A 21,270-nucleotide genomic window follows, 5' to 3' on the forward strand; every position below is an offset into this window, starting at 1 on the left:
CCTTTTCCTTGTTTTTGCTGCTTTCATTGCTTTATGCCACAGAGGACACAATTTCCACCATTTTGGATCATTGTGACTTTTTCCACAACTCTGAAATTCTCGAGAGACACAACCTCACTGGGGACACCTTATTGATGGAGGGCAAAGAAGGGGAAAATTGTATAACCCAGAAGAATCTCTGTCCAGCACTGCATTGATGTGGTTCCTAACTTCTTTCTCTGGTTACTACTTAGGGATTATAAGAATTCAGACAGAGAGAGGGGGGAGAGAGAGAGAGAGGTGTCTCTAAAGCTCTATGGTTTGTTTCATGAATGAGGAACAAGGGCCTGAATCTGACCCACCTGGCCTCTTGACTCTCATGGCTCACCTGGCTCTCATACCTCTTCCCAGGCCACACACCCTTGCCCCGCACTGGCTCTGCTTGGCCCCCCAAGTGTTTCTGCCTGGCTTATATGAGACCCTGAACTTTGATAACTCTGCCTGGCTTGTATGAGACCCTGAACTCTTGCTTGTCTAAAAGGAAGGCAGGGTTGAGAGTGTGCAGAAACCAGTTGACTACACAAAGTTAAAATTTACCTTTGTTTTGCCACCTACTTTTGCTGCTGGTCCTACTCACCACTGCAAGCATCCCTCAGAAAGTTGCCTCGCAGGAAATGTGGCTCTCAAGTGGAAAGGGATTCCCTATTCCTGATAAAAATCATCCTATGCATGTCTACTTGGAAGTGAGTCCTATCGAATTCAACCAAACTTGTGGCACCTAAAAGACTAAAAACCGTAAATGTAAATTTCTTCATCTTCCAGGTGCCACAAGGTGCTTTGTTGTTTTTGCTGCAAGAGACTATCATAGGTTTGGAAATGTTTCCATTGAATTCATTGGCATTTACTCCCAGGTTGTATAAATGTGTAAATAAACCATATATCATAAAGACACCACACTCTGAGCTGTCCCTCATTCGAAATAAAACACAAACCCTGGAACCCCCTGGAATCTTGCACCACTTCAGAGATTGGGGTAGCTTGCAACACTTAAACAGAATGGCACCTTCAAACAAATGTTGCCAATGCCATTGCATATTTTGTCTTATATGCAACAGTATCCAAAATGCAAATGCATAATTAACACACACACAGAGATACAAAACAGTACAATCAAAAGAGGAGATATTTTACTTCTTCCTTGTTTACTGCTATTATAGCAAACCTTTAAAAAAAATCCAATAAAAACAAAGCACTTTGTTTAAAAGAGAGGGAGAACCCATATATAGCACAGAGCCAAGCAATTTTGTTAAGGCAAATTATATTTCTTCTTGTTCCTTTAAAAGCTGAAATATAGATTTATGTCTTCTCATGACTAGAACTCAACACTTCTGGATATTTCGATTCAACATGTGATTTTGACTGGCATTGGCTTGAGTTGATCTGAGACTTGGGGAACAAAATGTACTTTAAAAACAAAAAAAACACCAACCTCCTAACTTGCTAATAGCACAAGCCTATGCTTGCTTATCCCAAAGTAAGTGCCGCTGTGTCATGGGGCTTTCTTCCAGGTAAATTAAGTGTGCATAGGATTGCTGCCTAAAGCTGAGGTCCTATACACACGGGCCTAGGAATAAGTCGTCTTGAATTCAGAGGAAGTTACTTTTGAATAAACATGTTTAGGTTTGTGCTGTAAGGTTGCAATCGTTTGCAAACTTGCTTGGGAGTAAAACCCACTGAACTCAGTAGAACATGTTCCATATAGGACAGAAAAGGCTGCAATTGTATTCACCTGAACCAAAGTCTCGCTGATTTCACTAGAGCTTACTCCCCATAAAATTTGCTTAGAATTGATGCCTATATCTACTTTCCTGCTTAGGATTTTGTGCTGATAATGGCAAGGTTGCAAGTTTGATCCCTGTATGGGACAGCTGCATATTCCTGCATTGCAGGGGGTTGGAATAGATGATCCTCAGGGTTCCTTCCAACTCTACAATTCTACTTTCCTAAGAGTAAGCCCCACTGTACACATTGGGACTTACTTCTGAGCAGACAATTATAGATTTGCACTGCAAGTCCCATTGAACACAATGAGATTTACTTCCGAGTAAGTGTGCATATGATCAGACTGTGCCTAGCTAACTGCATGCACTGCTCCTGGGAACACTTCTGTCCGGGAGTTGGAAGGTCGAGTGTGAAATCACTAAAAATGCATATTTTCACCCTATGCTGCAACTGCAGGCTTCCCAGAGCAACAACAGATCAGCCAAAGAGATATTGAGATTGGAACATGTCAACATGCTCTGTTGTCAAGAAAGTCTCAGAGCCAATGTGTTATGGAGCCCAGTACCCATGTAGCATTTGTTAAAAGCAAAAGATAAGCAATAATAACAATAATAATAATAATTTCTTTTTTAAAAAAAACGAAACACCCAATAATGTAAAAAGGAGAGATCATGTATGAAGGAGATGTTTCACTGGATGGAATGAAAAATCAATGTCCACTTTGGGAGGCAGGAAGGGACTCTGAAGGTGCAGAAGACGAAGGAGGCTGGTCCTCCCACTTGGCCTCCATTCATCTCCCGGTGTTGATTTTGAAGATACATTGTGCTTTTCCCCCCTCCCTCCCCTTCTGGATGCAGGCAGGTGGCTGTGAGAGGCACAGTGCATTCCCCCCCCAATTACTCTGCCTGAGCATCGTAATTGGCACCCCCAGCTTTCTTCAGCTCGCTCTTGATATAATCCTCATCCAGCTCCTTGTGGTCACTGATCACAAACTCTTTGGCAAAATTCTGCAAGAGACAAAAGCAAAGCATGAGGCTCATTGAGGGAGGCGGTGCAAGCGTTTCAGTGATAGGAATCGTTCTGTGCCTGAGATTAGGGTAAGGGTCCCTACCCCTATTCTTAACTCAGTGGCAAGGAATGTGCATTGCAAGCAAAAGGTCCCAGGTCCAGTCCCTGCCATTTCCAGGTAGAGCTAGGAGTGTCCCTTGCCTGAAACCCTGGAGAGCTGCTGCCAGTCAGTGTAGACCATACTAAGCCACATGAACCAATGGTCTGATCTGGTATAAGGCAGCTTCCTATTTTCCTATGATGTTACTGGACTGCAACTCCAATACTGGGAGCATTCTTTATAGCGGCACGATGGCTGAAAAATGCCCTTCCCTGGCCGATGTGGCCCGATGAGTTCCTGGTGCCAGTTAAATCTGTATCCTAGTATTTATTATTTATTTTCTTATAAATAAACTGCTTCATATTTTTTTTTAAAAAAAATATTAAGCAGTTGTACAATATTTCAGGTATGTTGTTTTTCAGTGCCTGGTTAAAACATTGATCTCCTCCCACACTTCCTCATCTGGACCGCCAACCACCACAATGTCCTCACAGGACTTAGGACACTTGTCTACACTGACTAGCAGCGACTCTCCAGGGTTTCAGACAGGGATGTCTCCCTGCCCTACCTGGAGGTGCCGGGGATTGAACCTGGGACCTTCTGCATGCAAAGCAGATGCTGTACCACTGAGCTATGGCCCTTGCCTCTTGCTGACCTTGCTGCATGTCATGTGGTTTCTTGCCTACAAGCCTTGCCAGAGACTTCTGGTTGGCTGCCATAGGAAGCAGCATGTGGGACTAGTTGGGGCACTTGATTGGATCCAGCAGGGCTCCGTTCTCATGTTCATTGGAGCATCAGAAGCTACAAGGACACCAGGCAGGGTGGTCATGTCTGTTTCTCTGGACCATCACTCACAGCTTCTCGTAAAATCCTTCTCCTCTGTTTGATGCACAGACATTGTTTCTAGCTCCTCTTAAATTCCAGGCATGAGACACGCATTCTGAGGACAAGAGCCTCTCAGCTCGCCTCTCTGCCCCCACCTCTCTGTCCTCCCATCCTGACCTCGGCTGTGCCCCAGGAATGAATTGCCGCCTTTGTGTTTGTTCCAGAGCGTATGGGCACCACAAACAAGCATGGCCATTTATTTTAGGCCAGGAGGCCGGGACGCAGCAACAACCTGAATCGCTTCACAAAGACAACAGCGGCAGCAGGCAAAGTCTGTGCAATGAAGTGGAGAAGCCGACAGCAAATGTTCCATCCGAATTTCTCATTTGATCCATTGACTGCTGCAATGAATCAGAATTGCTAAGGGACGCCACGGTTCCTTAATCTGGAAGTCTTGTTTTTTGGGGGGGCTATTAAGAACATGTGCAAATGCCATATTCTGAATTAGAAAGGGGTCTGTCCTGTGTACACAAGCACAGCTTCACTGGACTTCCTCTATTTCCATTCCGTTGAAACAACAGCTATGTAAAACAAGCTCTGGTGGCATCAAGTGTGTAGAAACCTGTGGCTTTTGCATGGCTGGAATATCATCTGCTGGCCAAATGATTATTGCGCCTACTTTTCTTCTGGCCTCATCCACCACTAACAAGCACCTCCTGGAAGGTTGCCTTTTGGGCTAAAAGAGGTTCCCCCATTCCTTCTCTAGGGAGATTTCCATAGGGATGGTGTGCTTTGACTATTCCAAATAAATAAATACAAGTTCTTGGGCACTCTGCAGCTTTTTGGCTGGAGTTGCTGAAGGGCCCTTAAGATACTGCATTCTGTTTTTACCGCTTGTCCCATAAGTAGTTGAGTGGCAAATGGAAACAGGGCTTTGTCAGTGGTGGTGCCCTGGCTGTAGAATGTCCTCAACCAGCACTGAATCTTTAGATCTTTTCAGCACTATCTCAAGAATAGGAACATAGTATCTGCCTGATACAGAGACATTCATCTAGTTCAGTACTGCCAGCGCTGACTGACAGCAGCTCTCCAGGGTTTCAGATGGGAGGAGGGTTTCTCCCAGCCCTGCTGGGAACCAAAACTGGGACCTTTTGCATGAAAAGCAGGTGCTCTAACCACTGAGCTACAGCCCTTCCCCTTACATGCTTATCTCTCCAGACTTTTAACAGATATTATGGTGGTTTCTTGTTTTATTGCTACAGTTTGCTGTTTTGCAGCTGGTTTCACTTTAGTCATATTGTTGCTTTATTGTTACACTTGATTTTACTTTCTTTTAAATGGTTGGGGTATTTAATGCTGCTGTTATTTTTTGGAAATATATATATATATTAAGTTTCTTTAGCTTACCTCCCTTCACCCTTGGATCACAAGGGTGGTTTACAAACATATACTGTTAATTCCAAAATATTGGAAGCTTTGGCTGAAATTTGCCCCTGATGTGTTTAAAAGAAATAATGACAAGTTGTCTTGTGCTTATTAGCAACTGCAGCTGATTCTGTGGGAGGATGAACTCCCATCAGGAAAGGATTAGGCACACACACCACTGTTTTCCTGTTTCCGTCCAACGTCAAACAGGAGGCCGTTCCTATATCCTAGTTAACTATTAAAAGCTGCTTGCTTGTTAATTAGTTTGGACTGAAAGTACAGCCCCTGGAGCCTGCAAACAGTCAGATAAAATTATCTGGGGTGTTTCCAGTCTTCTGGAATCAAAGGGCCATGACTCAGTGGTAAAGAAAGAGGGAAGCCTGGTTACCTTGCAATTTGCTCAGAGGCACCGGATTTAACTTCAGATCAGATGGACCTTTGGTTGGCTGCAGGGACACAGCCAACCTGGCACCATCCAAATGTTCAGGACTATGGCTCCCATTATCCCTGACCACTGTTCATGCCGGCTGGGGTTGATGGAAGTTCTCCCGAGACTGGGAGAAAGACTCCTGCCTGAGACCTAGGAGAGCTCCTGCCAGTCAGTGTAGACAACACTGAGTTAGATAGACCAATGGCTTGACTCCGTGTAAAACAGCTTCCTGTGTTCATATGACAGCACAAGATTGGCCAAGTGATACTCACTGGTTTGCCCAGAACAACGCAGGAAAGATGGAATTGTGTGCAGTCATGTTAAATATATAGTAAGGAGATCTGTCTTTTGAAACCTGAATTTATCTTTTAAAAATTGCATCCTGGGGAAAAATGCATCCAAAAAATACATACATGCATACAACAACAACAACACAATAAAATGACATAAGACAATAAAATACAATAAAACGTAAGCTGTGTTCACTTGTAACACCAAGCCATGGTTTAGCCAACAAATTATCCTTCAGATGTAATTGACTAAAAATCCCATCATCTCTGTCTGAGGCTGATGGGAGTTACTAGTCCACAACATCTTGACGTCACCACATTCACTATTAGGGAACGTTCAGGGAAGTTTTTAATGTGTGACATCTTAGTTTATTTTTGGTCCTTGTGGAAGCCGCCCAAAGTGGCTGGGGAAACCCAGCCAGATGGGCGGGGTACAAATAATAATTTTTTATTATTATTATTATTATTATTATTATTATTATTATTATTATTATCATCACTACCCATGGTTTGGCAATGTAAGAAGTGTTACAGCGGGTCTGCACCTTTCTTCCTCCTCTGGTGTGGTCACAAGCTTATCATGATATATGAACTGGGAGAAGTATTAAATGTGGTTAGTGGAAGCAAGCCAACCACAGTTTGTGAGGCTGGATTGTTTTCACTAACTGTAGCTAAGATTAGCCACACTTTAGGGTCCAGTCGTCACATTAAACTGTGATTAATCCAAAACAGAAGTAGCAGCACTTGATCTCCTTCTCATGGACCTGGTAGAGAAGGGGGAAAGGAGGGAAGTATGCATGCCTGTGACTTAATGCTAAACCATGGTTTGCCATTATGCACATTACATGGTAAGAAGCAGCAGATAAAGTAACTTAAATACGTTTTGGAGACTAAAGGAGAATGCCAAGGAGATGTAAAATTCAACATTGTCAAAGGCAAGATACTCCAAGTTGCCAGTATAGCTCTAGCCTCCTCAATTTCGCTGTCAAGCCAAATGCTCTCCACAAAGCATGGAGACGGGAGAAAGGGGAAATGGATACACTTCCAGGACCTGGGGATCCAGGGGGCCCATTACCAAGTGGAGGGGGAACATCAAGTCTAATATGTAGATCATGCATGAGGATGTTCATGCAAACATATCCCCTTACACATATGTAAATACAGACTGTTGTGAAAGGCACACGAGTAGGGATACTACTACCATTTTTATTTTTATTTTTATTATTTGTTAAATTTATATACCGCCCCCTTCATCCAAGGGTCACAGGGTGGCTTACGGTATAGAAACACAACAATACAATGACTAATATTAGTAATAGTTAAACTTGCCTGTACTACTTCTTTAACCAAAGTCTTGTCTGTCCCAGTTTTGGCTCTCTGCAAACCACTGACACTCTCACCGATCCATGTGATCAGGGCAAACTTGACTCTCTTGCTCATGGCATCGCCAGTGGTGAATCGGACGAAGCCAAACAACCGAATGTCATCTGGATGGGGAGAAAAAAACAAAAGAAAGGTTACAAAGCTGGTGGGGTAAAATAAGAGTAGCTGAAGAATGTGTAACCAAACAGCTTGCAGATGCAATGAGGCTGGACCTAGGATACCTTAAGGCAGGGACGGGGGGGGGACCTGTGGCCCACCAGATGTCAGACTCCAACTCCCATCAGCCCCAGCCAACATGGCCAACAGCCTGGGATGATGGGAGCTGGAGTCCAACAGGCCGCAGATTCCCCAACCCTTCCTTAAGGATTGCCTAGTGCTCTATGAATCTATCAAAGTGCTAAGCTCCTCTTTGGAGGATCCATTTCCTGGCTCTGACACCATCTGAATACAGTACATGGTGTCAGGGCCGTCTTTGCCTGGGGGTATGAGGGGTGCGGGGCACCCGGGCACCGAATTCTGGGGGGTGCTAGACGCCCACCACTGAAGCCACCTAAGCTCTTAACTGTTATGAAATAATAAATAATTTTGATCAAGCTAGAAAAACAAAATACATATATACCTGGGTATTAACAAAATGTATACCTACTGTTTCACTAAAGGACTTTCGACTTTGTGCGCTCATTGACCAAAGATGCGCTGGCGCCGCCCCAGCAGCGGCACTTGTCATTCACAATGGCGCATTTTAATTTCATCACTTACAGTTCAAACTCATTTAGAGAAATCTTAAAAAAAATAATGTTTGTTTTCGCTAATTGTCAGCATTTTCTTTGACTAACTACTCAGTACTTAGGTCTCTGCTACACAGGACATAAGCATAATAAAAGTTAATGTGGGAGCTAAACTATATTTGGGGGCGCTGGGTGGACCTTTGCACCCCGGCGGCGCATATGCTAAAGATGGCCCTGCATGATGTGTCACAAGTGGAACTGTAGCTCTGAGAGGGAAATTAAGAGCCCCCAGGATTCTTTGGGTCGGGGGAGCAACGTGCATTGAATGTGCTTTCAATGCACGATGCACTTGTGTACTTGTGTGCAGTGTAGCCTACAAAGAGCCACATCTTTTTCCTCTAACCACACCCACCAGCAACATGCGGCCCCCGGAAAGCTTCCCACAAGGGAATGTGACCCTCAGGGTGAAAAAGATTCCCCACCCCTTTCCCAGAAGGTTAGAAAACCAAAGGTTTGTGCGACAGGCTCTTGCAGAAACATAATATACACAGACATACTTCACATATTTGAAGGATGCTGCAGCCCCTGCTACCACCTCTCAGTGCCATCGTATGCAAGTCTACTTAGCAGTAAGTGCCATTGGTTTCAATGGGGCAGGACTGCAGTTTCAACCTTCTTCTTAAACTCACTCTAAATTCCTAATAGAAGCCTCTCTCCCTTCCCCCCCCTCCAACCTGCCCCAAGCACCCTGTACCAGCCTCCTCCCCACCAGCCCTTAAAGGAGTTTAATTCACTCTTCCACAGTTGGCTGGCATTTCTGCAATGCTTGCAACAAAGTATTTTTGTAAGAAAGCAACTTCCCTTTGAAGGAGGAAACGCCACTGTCCTCATGCAAAAAATAAAAAGCAGGCAGGGTGAGGGGAGGTAAGCCACTTTCCTTGCCAGGTAGCTGAAAATACATTGCTGAGGTCCAAAATAAACAAAAAATGGGAAGTCTCACAGATAATGCCAGGATGAATGGACCCAATACAGGCTGCCTTCCCACAGCAGTTTACAGTATTCACTTTTCAAGATGTTTACCTAACTCTGAATTTCCATATTCTTTTTGAGCTTCCAGAGAACATAATGGGCACTTCAACATAGCGAACTATAGCACAAGTTTAGCACTCACTTATGTGTTCTTTGCACACAGATTTTATTTGGGAACAAACAACAGAGAAATGAGCATTAAACTAGCATGATACGCTACTGTGTTTCTGGAATTTGGGGGAGCTCGAATTAGGGAAACATTGTGAAAATGGGGGAGACCTGCTGTGTGACTGCAGCCATAGAAGACACTCCCCCCCCCCGCCAAGATTCCTTTTAGAAGTTTTTTTTTAAAAAAAAAATTCTCACACAACAAACCTGCAAGGCATTGGTTGTGCTTTAAATGTTTGGTGTGTGTGGAACAGCCCTAAGACTCATCAACAAAAAGCTGTTTTGCTACTCATGAGCAGGCATTGTTCACATCCACACACCCCTCACAGAGCTACAATTCACTTAACAAACTATAGTTCCCAGGATTCTTTCAAGGAAGCCATGCACTTTAAATGTATGGTGGTGATGTGACCAGGAGATTTAGAGCGCAATGTGTCTTTACTCAGAAGTAAGTCCCACTGTGTCCAGTGAGGCTTACTTAGTCCCTAGCAGATGTATTGAGGATTGCAGACTAGTGACATCTAAGCAAACTCTGCGGCTGCTTTGCACATGAGTGAGTAACCATGCAATTCACACCTAAAAGACACACAACTTAATCAGCTCTTCCAAAGTTCATTGCTCACTTATCAGAGGGTGGCTTTTTCTTCTCCACCAAACTGGTTTCCTGAGTGGGCAGGTCAATTCTCAACCACCCAGAATCACAATTTATTCCAATAAACCTGAAATATTCTAGTGCAGATGTAGCCAATGTGGTACCCTCTGGACTACAGTTTCCATAATCCCTGAACACTGGTTATGCTGCCTGGTACAAGTTGGAGCCCAACATCTGGAGGAACTCAGATGGGCTACCCCGTTCTAGTGCAATGACAGGTAAAAAAAATACAGTGCTGTCCTAAGGTGGTTTACTTGGAAGTAAGTGCCACTATGTTAAATGGAGCTTACTGCCAAGTAAGAGTAGCTAAAATTGCCAGCCTGGTGATTTACAGAAGATCAGGCAAGCATTTCTCACTCTAAAAGGTTAACAAAGTCAATAACTAATACTGTACTAATAAATCAAACTGCTAAAAGAAAGGTTGGAGGAAAACCAGGAGTGGATTTTTTGTGTGAAAGGACTGAGAGGTAGTTTAGAAGTATATTGATGGTTCATTGTAAGTGTATGCACCTCCCATCCACACCAGCCTCTATTTTACACTGGTTCTGGTTGGTGGAGGGTGGGTCCTAGTAAAAACACAAATTAGCTGCCCACCTCTGATATGGTATCATCCTGTACTATTGCTTGGAAGGGCTGTACTTGTTTTTACAGGCATAAGATTAAACTGTTGCAGCCTGCCCTGGGACCTTGTAGTGAAAGGCAAGTTAAGAAATCTTAATAAAATAAAGCGTAAGCGTGCGTGCCTTTACGTTTGTGTGTTCACGGAAACAATGTCTCTGAGAAGGCGGCCTTGCAATTAGAGATTTTGCATTTGACGAAGAATCAAAACCCAATTCCAGATGGCCACTGGGGAAGCAGAGGAACAAGTGAAATGGCATCTGCCTGACAGCCTAGGGAGGTGCATTTTGCAAAGGCAGAGAGAAAAGGAGGGGGTGGAGGTGGGAAATGATTTGCAGGCAGACAGGAACAGCCTGTCAATGAGAAACGCAACCACAATCATTGCCATAAGGAGGGTTCATCTTGCTGCTTCTTCTTCTTCCTTCTTTCTTTCTTACAGGCTTACCCTTTAAAGTAAACATGAAAAAGAGAGGCTGGCAGCAGAAGCAGAAGTTGGGAGAAGATTAGAAACCGAAGGGTAAACCATTAACCCTTGCATATTTTCCTCCTGCCAAAAGCTTTCCGCTGCAGACCTTAGGAGTGGGAGAGGATCCTCATCAAGCCACACAGTAAAAGATCTTAGCTAGTCATTTTGGAATGATTGAGGTCTGCTGGGCTTCTTGAGCATCAAGGGCCGACCGCTAGGCCCTTAGAAGACCCAAGGGCACAGGACCATGGCACGAATTTGCAGACAATTTGCACAGGTTCTTTTATACATACAGAGACCAAGTTTAGATTGACTTCCAGAAGTTGCCTTGTAAGCAAAGCTTTTTTAAAAGAAAAAGGAAAAGGAGGGAGAAGTGCTAGGAGTTCCAGGGCCCGCGTGCCACACCCTAACAACATCCCTGACCTTCTGCTGAACTGGCCCTCTTGGCTGGCAGCAGCTGAATATCCCCTAAATGGTTTGGCCCAAGTAACTGATAGACCAGCACCTCTCTCAGTACTTGCCAGTCCACCAGTTCAGTTCTGTGGAGGGAGCCCTCTTTGTGGTCACAGCCCTGGGCAGTGCCCAAGGGCGGTGGCCCAAGTGAAGGCTTTTTTTGGTTGTGGCACCCTCTTTGTGGCAATGTATTGCTGGAGGTGCAGCTCTTCACTCAGGGCTTTGGGTCACTGTGCTGGTGTGGCAGAAATCATATAATAGTAGAGTTGGAAGGGACCCTGAGGATCATCTAGTCCAATCCCCTGCAATGCAGGAATCTGTAGCTGTCCCATACAGGGATCGAACCTGCAACTGTGGCATTATCAGCACCACTCACTAACCAACTGAGCTATCCAGTACCTAAGGAGGTCACGAAGACCACTAACTGATGGAATGGTCTACAAAACGCAATTTATCTTGGTGTTCTTTGATTATTATTATTATTATTATTATTATTATTATTATTATTACTCTCAGCTAGGCTGGTTTTAGTTGTGTGTACTATCTATCTATTTGAAGACAGGAGTGCCTGGCGTGCTGTGGTTCATGGGGTCACGAAGAGTCGGACACGACTAAACGACTAAACAACAACAAATTATCTATTTTATGCTATTATTTGTGAACCACTTCACTTTTCTTTTTTCTTTTTTGAAGAGCAGTACCGAAATGAAATAATTAACAAGCAAACTTCTGTATGGGAAGCTTCTTCCAGTGCCCCATCGAGTTAAAACCTTGAGTTCCCTTTGAATTCAATGGGACAAGTTAGGAACATAAGAAGAGCCCTGCTGGATCAGGCCAATAGCCCATCTCGTTCAGCACTCTGTTCTCACAGTGGCCAACCAGATGCCCCATGGGAAGCCTATGACTAGGACATAAGTGCCTATCCACGCTTCCCAGTATAGAGCAGGTATTCAGAACATAATACTTTTGATAGTGCAGGCACTACACAGTAATCATGACTAATAGCCATTGATAGCCTTATCCTCCAGGAGGTTGTCCATTCTCCTTTTAAAGCCATCCAATTCTGTAGCCATCGCAACATCCAATAGGAGCAAATGCCATAATTTAACTATGCACTGTATGAAGAAGTATTTTCTTTTGTCTGTCTTGAATCTTCCAACATTCAGCTTCATTGAACGTCTCTAAGTCCTAGTATTAAGTAATACATGACTTAGTGCCTGCTGAAATCAATGAGTTGACTTAAGGTCAACTGAGTTAATCTGGATCCAGTGGAATGAGTCTCACTCCCAGGTAGGTGAGGGAAGGTGTGGCAGGATAACATTTTTTAAAAAAAATGAATGAATTTTTTTCCAGTCATTTGAAAAGCTTTTAATCAAATGAACCTTGCAGCCAGGCCAACCTCCCACTCCAACAGAGAGCCATAACAATCTGCTATAGCTCAATAAAGTTGGCCAAAAAATATGCCTTCTATAAGAATACAGCTTGAATCTGGAGATGTCAAGTGATGGCTAATCCCTGTCCTTTCTTTTCTTTTTTAAAATGTGCTCTATAAAATCAGATCTTTTCCCACTTAGTGACCTCATTTTTAACCTCAATTATAAGTACATTAAAGTGTTATTTTTACAAAAAGTGGATGATGGAAAGGCATTGAAGGTTATCGCAGACGTTTCTGAAATGCACCCTTCCCTAGTTTCAAAGTGGATTGATGGCTCACAGATGCCCATTATTAATGCTGCCTCTGGAGGGATGCCATCCCTCATGGACCAAAGGGAGCAGGCTCAAAAGCCTTGAATTAAATCCTTAGTTAAGGCTCAAGGAGCCCACAGAGAGCCATCCAGGCCCTGCAAGAGGAGTTCTTGAAACAGGATGGGGTTGATTGCACACTAGCTTCAAACACATTCTAGCCATTTCCTTTATTTTTCGGGGGAGGAAGGGGAGGGAACCCATCTGAAAGCCACCAGAAAGACAGATGCTGTGCATATGAGAGGCATGGATGTAACATGCTCTAAGAAGGAGAATGTGAGAGCCATCTTCAAATATCTAAAGGGCTGTCACATGGCACAAGCTTGTTTTCTGCTGCTCCAGAGGGTAGGACCAGAACCAATGGATTCAAAGTACAAGAAAGGAAATCCTAACTAAAGATTAGAAACCTGGCAGGAATAGCTGTTTGACAGTGGACTGGGCTACCTCAGAAGAGGGTGGACACTCCTTCACTGGAGGTTTTTAAACAGAGATTGGATGACCATCTGTCAGGGATTCTTCAGCTGTACTTCCTGCATTGCAGGGTTTGGAATAGATGTCCCTTAGGGTCCCTTCCAACTCTGCAATCCTATAAGTCTATGATTTTTCATTGTAGCACATGCTATACCTAATGGCCTGACCCAGGAGTGCCTAACTTTCAGTTTGGGGGCCTACTTTGACCACCACCCCAATTCCACCCAAAGCAAAAAACAGTAAAGTAGGCGCAGGACAGTATCCAATGATTTTTGGCTGTTCCATGGGGAACTTCCTCGCTCTCTCCTCATGCATGTTTGAGTGTGTGTTGAAACTACCCTCCTGCACCATGGCAAAATTGGCATCTGTTACTCTACCCCATGGGTAGGCAAACTAAGGCCCGGGGACCAGATCCGGCCCAATTGCCCTCTCAATCCGGCCCACGGGTGGTCTGGGAATCAGTGTGTTTTTATTTGAGTAGAATGTGTCCTTTTATTTAAAATGCATCTCTGGGTTATTTGTGGGGGCTGCCTGGTGTTTTTACATGAATAGAATGTGTGCTTTTATTTAAAATGCATCTCTGGGTTATTTGTGGGGCATAGGAATTTGTTCATTTTTTTCTTCAAAATATTGACCGGCCCTCCACAAGGTCTGAGGGACAGTGGACCGGCCCCCTGCTGAAAAAGTTTGCTGACCCCTGCTCTACCCACTTTGCCACTTGCTCCACCCACCACCAGCATGTGGCCCACAGGAGGTTACCTAGAGTCGAATGTGGCCCTCGGAATGAAAACATTTCCTCACAGCAAACACACAGCATTTGGGAGGCAAATTCTCCTTGCAAGGTTGTGCTGTTTGTCTCTCTTCATGTGAACTGATGCCCCATAAGAAGGGGGTGACACCCCCTCCAAAGGTTATTGGCTGGGGAAAGGAGGGGGAAACCCAACCGCCTGCCTGAATAAACAGATGCACATGAAGCCATTCCTCAAAAGATTCATACAAAGTCATTCATTCTCTGACAAAGCCACACACATCTTTTCTGCTTTCCTGCTGAGCCATTCTGCTTCTGCTTTGTTATTCTAAATCTAAAGACAAGCAAGAACCACTGACTGCCTCCCAGATGGAAAAAAACAGAGCCAAACACAATGTACAGCTCTGCAAATAAACAGAGGAAGTTAATAAGGAAATTGTTCAGGCTCAAGATGCAATACTTGGAGGTTGGGATAATTTTGTGGGCAAGTTTGCTTCATGGTGCATGTGCCCCCCCCCCGCCTTCTGCAAGCAATATGAAGTTCTGTGCAGACTTTGGAAAAGAGAGAACACTGGAGAGTGAACATCTTTTTTGCAATATTGGGTTGTATTCCAACTAAGTTTTAACTCGGAGTGGACCCATTGAAACTGATGGACCTCAGTTCACTTCCAGACAACCTGTTTATTGAATATGCATTCTGATTTGTGTGCAGGGAGGTTAGACAATGTTGCATTCCACACTTTCCAGTGCAAAAAAGGAAGCAACACCACTTCTTGTGCAACGCTATCCAAATCACCTATGTGACTGACTATCCCACCTGAAAAAGTCACAATCTGGAAGTGCCCTACATTAAGTCTCATGCCCATGAATTTCAGTGGGTCTGCTCTGAGTACAAGCATCATATACAACTCCATCTTCCTACAAACATGTAGGCTGAGTAGGTATTATGATACTGTAGAAGGAAGCACACAGTTGAGCCATGCGGCTCCCAAGACCACATCAGCTCTGTTGCCCAATCTGCAAATCCAAATCAGTTTTCTCCCAGCCAAATCAAAGATGCTGTGACTCAGTGATCCTTACGTGTGTGTGACTCAAACAAAACAGCTCACTCCTCCTTGCAGATTGATGTGTGACTGATACAAAATCCCTATTCTGGTGTTCGCAAATGTTCTGGCTCCACCCGTGTTGTCCTTCACAAGTTGGAGGGTGGCTGCAGTGGAGAAGCCTCCTGTCACTCATGGTGTCTCCCTGTACATTTTTGAACCCTGGTTCTTATAAAATGAGCAGGGGGAGCCTCCGCAAGTACAGGCTGTTCCCTGTTTTTTCAGCTCGCTGCCCTCCAAGTTGTGTAGGATGACTGGAACAGCAGGTGGGGAGCAGAGCTAGCAGGCACACACCTGCTCTCTCCCCAGCACTCTGAGCCACACACGAACACTCGCATAGGGCTCTATCTAGATAAGGAATCCTCTGGACTGTCTGTTCCAATTTCACTTTCCTCTGCAAAGCAAGACGTTATTCTTTCTTTCCATTTTAGAGGTCCTGGCGCAATGTGTCTTGGTATCTAGCCAATATTGCAGGGCTGAATGCGCCCCACCAGGCCTCTTTCCCTGGTCATCAGAAATGCCCCCAGGCCACACCCCTCATGGCCCCCCAATGGCTTCTGCATGGTGGAATGTGTCCTTGAACTCTGATGATGTTTCTTGCTTACCTGGATGGAGGAGAAAGAGGGGTGTGTTGCATGTGCCTAGAAACCAGCCTACTGTACAATTTCCATTGGCTGATGTGCTCACATTTGCTTCTGGCCCCGCCCACCTCTGGCATGTGGCCCTTAGAAGGTTGCCCAGAAGGCTGTGAGGCCCTCTGTTTCACAGCTGAATTTATATATAAAAAGCCCCCTGGAAGCAGGTGACCCAAAAGTTCATAGAAGTTCAATTGACACACTCTCTAAGACTGTGTCCAGCTGTATTTTAAGACACAAGTCTTTTGATCTGAAATGCATACAAAGCAACTTGTCTGAATCACTTCCCCAATATCTTGTGAGCCCAACATTCCAGCTAGCTCTAAATGGTATCTGAAGGACTGCCTTCTCTTCTATACACTCTAGGTACACTGGAGTAATTAAATAAACCAAATTAATAACACTAATATTAATACAGGTGCATCTGCTGAAGAGCAGAGGCAGGGCCTTTTCCATGTGGTACCCTGGTCATGAAATAGCTGCCCAGAAATATTCATTTAGCATTGACCGATCTATCTTTTATATGCCAACTCATAACCGACAAAGCGCTCGTCCACACTTGCGCTTGTCCCAGCGCTTTCCTCCAGGAAAACCCGCTCTTTACTGCTGAATTGGAGGAAATGTCAATGGGGTTTTCAGCGGATTGACGTTTGCTCAGATTCAACAATAAAGAGCAGTTTTCCTGGAGGAAAGCAGTTGGACAAGCAGAAAACCCCTCAAGTCCTAGGCACAGGACAAGCAGAAGTGTGGACAATCTGCTGGTTTCTTGAGCATCTTATAGATAATTGTGTTACCCTAATTGCTATCCCATTGCTTCTGCCATTTCTTTTACTGGATTGTGTAGCTGGATAGATTTTAGGTTTTTTGGTTTTTTTAATTAAAGAAATATTATAACTATTTTATAAATAAACTATTTTATTTCTTTTATAAACAGTTCCTTATTTCTTTTATAAATAGTTTCTTGTTTATTTTATAAATAGTTCAACCCTATACATGTTTACTCAGAAGGAAGTTCCATTGCACCTAGTGGGCTCTGCTCCTTAGCACTGCAGCAATATGCTGGTTTTATAAGCTTACATGGAGGCGTGGTAACAGGAAGTTGGGGTATAAATGTATGAATTTATTTTTATTTTAAAAAGTTGCAGTGTATTTCATTTTCAGAGCTTTCTCTTGCTCCAGAACCCACCACTGCCACAAAATATTCACACAGAGCTCCATGTATGCACAGATGCACGAAGAGAGGGAATGTGTGCTTAGGACTTTGATGGTGTTTCAACAGAGGAAGCTGCTCCATAAGCACAAAAGGGATGCAAGCAAGAAGGTATAACCTCCTGTAAAAAAAAACAACAACAGCCCAAAACAAAAAAGCCCACCATCCTCCAGCCTCTTGTAACAAAGCTTATTTCCTTCTCCTTTCCAACTCATTTTCCTTTTATGGCATGTCTTCTCAGATTGTAAGCCTGAAGGCATCACTGTGATTCATAAGATTCTGGGAGACACACTCTCTCTCTCTCTCTCTCTCTCTCTCTCTCTCTCTATCTGGGAGGGGGCGTGATCAGGGTTTTTTAAAAAATCAAATAAATAAAAAAAATGGGTGGATTGCTGAATTAATTAATACAACAGTTTTTGGATTCTACATTCATTGCCTTCTCATCCCCAAAAGATTGCTGGTTCTTGGGTGAAAGTTTATAACTTTAAAAAGACCAAAAAGAGAGATAGGAGGGGGTCACCAATGGAAAAAAGTAATAAAAGCTGCCATCATTAGTTTGAAGTTTTTTGGGGGGGATAGGTTTAAAACAAAACTCCATTTGCTTTACACTTTAATTGCATTATCTTTTAAGATGTTTCCCCCTACAAGAAAAAGATGCCCCTAGTAAAGAGAATTCACCATTTACACTCCAGCAATGAAAAGGAGAACATTTCCTGAAGAAAGGAAGAAATTGTTCTTGGAGGGGGGGAGGAATCCCCTCCCCAACTTAAGCCAAGGGTGAAACAAAAGAGGGATTAGCTGAATGAGATCATTCCACTGGGCTGCTTAGACATCCAGGGTGAGATCATGTAAAAAGCCAGACATTCAAACTATCTTGAAGGAATGAGACATTTGGGGGATGTAAAAACCATTTGCAATCCACAGCTCACCTCTCATTCAGCCTTTTGTATTCCTTTCCCCACCCCCAACCCTATGAGGTCATCTTCGGAAGAAAGTACAGTACATCTCCCCTCTTCTTACCTGTGCATTGCCTGATGAACTCCTCATAATCGGCTCCATGGTGCCCTGGGACGATGGTGGATCCTTCGTACTTAAACGTCACCCTTGGAGAAGTGGGGGGAGGAAAAAGCATCGTTTAATATGTGGTATTTGCAGTTTGACTCTGGAAAAAAATTCCTACACACACACACACAATGGACCACACACTGGACACAGGGGGGAGGGGGGAATGAGTAATGTGATTCCCAACTTCCAATCTTCCCCATCAGTGTATAAGCGGCCTAATGCTAACCTCTGGGGCATTCATCATAACTGCATGCTTTTTGCCAGTGATTATATCCACCAGTCAAGGATATGGGCACATGGAGCAAGGCTGAAGTCCACGGGCGTCTGCTTCAGTCTTTAAGCCAAGGGGTGTGGTAAAGCTTAAGAGATCGCTCGCCCCCCCCGCCCCCAAGATACCTTTCTTTTGTCTCTCTGTTATATTTGCACTGGTCTTTAATCGTCATTATTATTTTCACCCCAAGTCTAACGCTGCGCCTTACCAGTTGACATCCGTGCCGTCGTCCCTCACGAGATTGTACGCTTCTCTGCACGCCTCTTTGTCGATTTTCGTTGCCATTTCTGTTGAGGAAAAACTTCTTTATGAAGAGTGGGGCGCGGGGTGGAGGGGGAGGCTCCTCTCTCACGATTCCAGGGATGGTGGGCAAATGCAAAGATGGGATCCGGACGAATAATAATATATTTATATATATTTAAATTTAATAGTAATACCGATAATGCTCCCCCTCACCGATATAGGCTTAAGATACTTGAAAAGAACCCCAAGGAGACGACCCTCTCATTCAGAGCGGCTGCTCGGATCCGCTCCCAGGAGCCGATTGGTAAAAGTCCAAAGGAAAGAGAAAGGAAAAGGTTTGCTGCTGATGTAGCCGGTTGCTGCTGCTGCTGCTGCTGCTGCAGTTGCTCATGCGGTCCTGCTCGCACAGCCTCGCTGAAAATGATCAGTCAGAGCAGATCCTGCTTTTAACCCCTTCGCTGCCTGGCGGAGAAGAAAGGAAGAAAAAGAAAAGCTCAGCCTACGTCTGGCGCGACTCTATTGGTCCCTTTGTCACGAGGAGGCGGGGGGGTGCCCTTTCCCTCCCACCTTCTGCTCCTTTACGAAACACCCCCCTCTCTCTCTCTGAAACCGAGTGGTCTTTTCCTTACCGCCTACTCCAGCCGACTGTGTCTTTTCTGTTCTGCAAAGCATTGCTAGGATTTCTGTGCGGTGATGCAATAGGTTGGGGTGTGTGTGTCTGTGTTGCAAAAGACGTAGGAAGTCTTTGAAACGCATGCATATATATATATAATGTACGTGCGTATAATATTCACCGACTTGGGATTTGTCTAAGTAGACCTGATGTGTTTATGTGGGTCTATAAAATTATATCCACTGACTTGGGATTTGCCTAAGTAGACCCTGATGGTTCTTAGAGCTGTCCTTTGGATGTCGTGCAGAGGTTGCTATGGCAACTAACCAATCTCTGGCTGGAGCACAAAGTGTGACAAGAGTTGGGGGGAGAGGATATGTGCTCTGGCGCAAGCTGGGGCAGGGGTGTCCCTTGACTGTACGGGAGCCCGTTAAGCCCAATCCTTAAACACATCCCCTCCCCCTAATTTTTTTTCATAATGAATTGAACGCTAGACCAGTTTTCTGTACTGTTCACACAAGGGCTGCATCCATTCAACGAAGACCCGTTGAAAGTCATATCCCTTAACTTCAGTGTGTCTACTATGAATAGCACTGAATGCGACCTTTGCACATTGTCAAGAGACAAGAAGGCTTAACAATGTTTGGAATACTGACAACAACAAAAGAACAAAAGGCTGAAGGTATGATAAATGGCTGGTAGTTCACGGGGAGAGAGAATAGGCAAATAAACAGTGCCCTTTATCAGAATTGAATTTATTATAATATAATTCTCACGCAGCAGCTGCAGAAGTTATCTGAAGTAGTGGGTCTTTGTTCTGGAAAGGCTGGCCTAACCCTATGCATGTTTTTCCCCAAAGGAAGTCCCACTGTGATTAACAAGCCTTTTTTCACAGGAACGAAGAAGAAAGTTGCTAGAACAATTTCCTTACTCCAGCTTCTTGACCGCTTCCTTGCTGCGAACTTGACTGCTGTGTATGTGTGAGAGAGACCTTGGCCTGTTACTAAACTTTTTTGCTCTTGACGGCCTCCCCCAACCTCTTGACATCAGACCTTATCCCTTGAAATGTTATATTTGTTTTTATACTAAGTCTACCAGAACCTGATGCAAAATTGGGCCTGTGGGCCACAACATTCTTAATATTTCTACGGCATCCTTCAAAGCCATAGCTTTGGATTCAGGCCAGCTGAGGTTCAAGACAAAACCAGCTCCTGGTCTGTTGTTTTCTTATAATGACATCACCTCTAGTCAGGGGAGGGGCAGAGGAGGCATGCCTTCTGTTACCATCTCCAGTTAGTAATTGCTGTATTATTTAGTCCTGCAAAGAGATACTTATCAGTCCCAGCTAGTGCCTTTAACTTAACAAAGGCTGTGTACACGCTCATGTTTGCTCTGCATCCAATGTGCCCCCACTGCTGATTTGGGAAGCGATGTACACATGACATTAACCACAATCCACATCTATCCTGTATCCTGTTTTGGAATTGTTTAATGAAATGCTTCATGTGGATGTGTTTCCTACGTCCAAGCCAGCTTTGAATTGAAGAAGAAAAGAAGTTTGAAGCTGCTAATGTGTATAACCAGCCAAAGTCTGATCACTGCCTCTTCTTAACACGCTTTCAGACTGTCACATTTTAGGGTGGGACTCAGTCACATATCAGCAATCTCTGGTCATGCAATTACAGTCTGCAGAGAGGTCGTGCCTACAAACCTGCATCTGCCATAAGGCTGGACTTTTTGTGATATGGAAAGTGATGGGGAAAACACACTGGAAAATTTAGGATGACACGCAACATCAGCTAACACATGTTCTCACAAACATCATCTAATCT

The 21,270-nt window shown here is 44.2% G+C and overlaps 1 protein-coding gene across 1 annotated transcript; it reads right to left on the minus strand.

The window, feature by feature from the left end:
- Nucleotides 1–1,144: 1,144 nt before the first annotated feature.
- On the minus strand, nt 1,145–19,557 carry COTL1 (coactosin like F-actin binding protein 1). Its single transcript, XM_083629798.1, has 6 exons — nt 19,455–19,557; nt 19,039–19,287; nt 18,791–18,869; nt 18,267–18,349; nt 7,169–7,326; nt 1,145–2,768 (listed from the first exon to the last, which is right to left on the minus strand). Exons 3-6 carry the CDS (start codon nt 18,865–18,867, stop codon nt 2,658–2,660), a joined length of 429 nt encoding a protein of 142 aa, XP_083485924.1. The 5' UTR covers nt 18,868–18,869; nt 19,039–19,287; nt 19,455–19,557; the 3' UTR covers nt 1,145–2,657.
- Nucleotides 19,558–21,270: the final 1,713 nt, after the last annotated feature.

Source organism: Podarcis filfolensis (genome assembly GCF_964270895.1).
Source record: "Podarcis filfolensis genome assembly, chromosome: 8".
NCBI lineage: Eukaryota > Metazoa > Chordata > Lepidosauria > Squamata > Lacertidae > Podarcis > Podarcis filfolensis.

Excerpts from the sequence above, each read along its gene's own strand:
- COTL1 (XM_083629798.1), bottom strand. The coding sequence starts at position 18,867 with ATGGCAACGAAAATCGACAAAGAGGCGTGCAGAGAAGCGTACAATCTC. Across the intron at positions 18,350-18,790 it reads GACGGCACGGATGTCAACTG|GGTGACGTTTAAGTACGAAG; the intron begins GTAAGGCGCAGC and ends CACTTCTCCAAG. Across the intron at positions 7,327-18,266 it reads GTTCATCAGGCAATGCACAG|ATGACATTCGGTTGTTTGGC; the intron begins GTAAGAAGAGGG and ends CTCCCCATCCAG.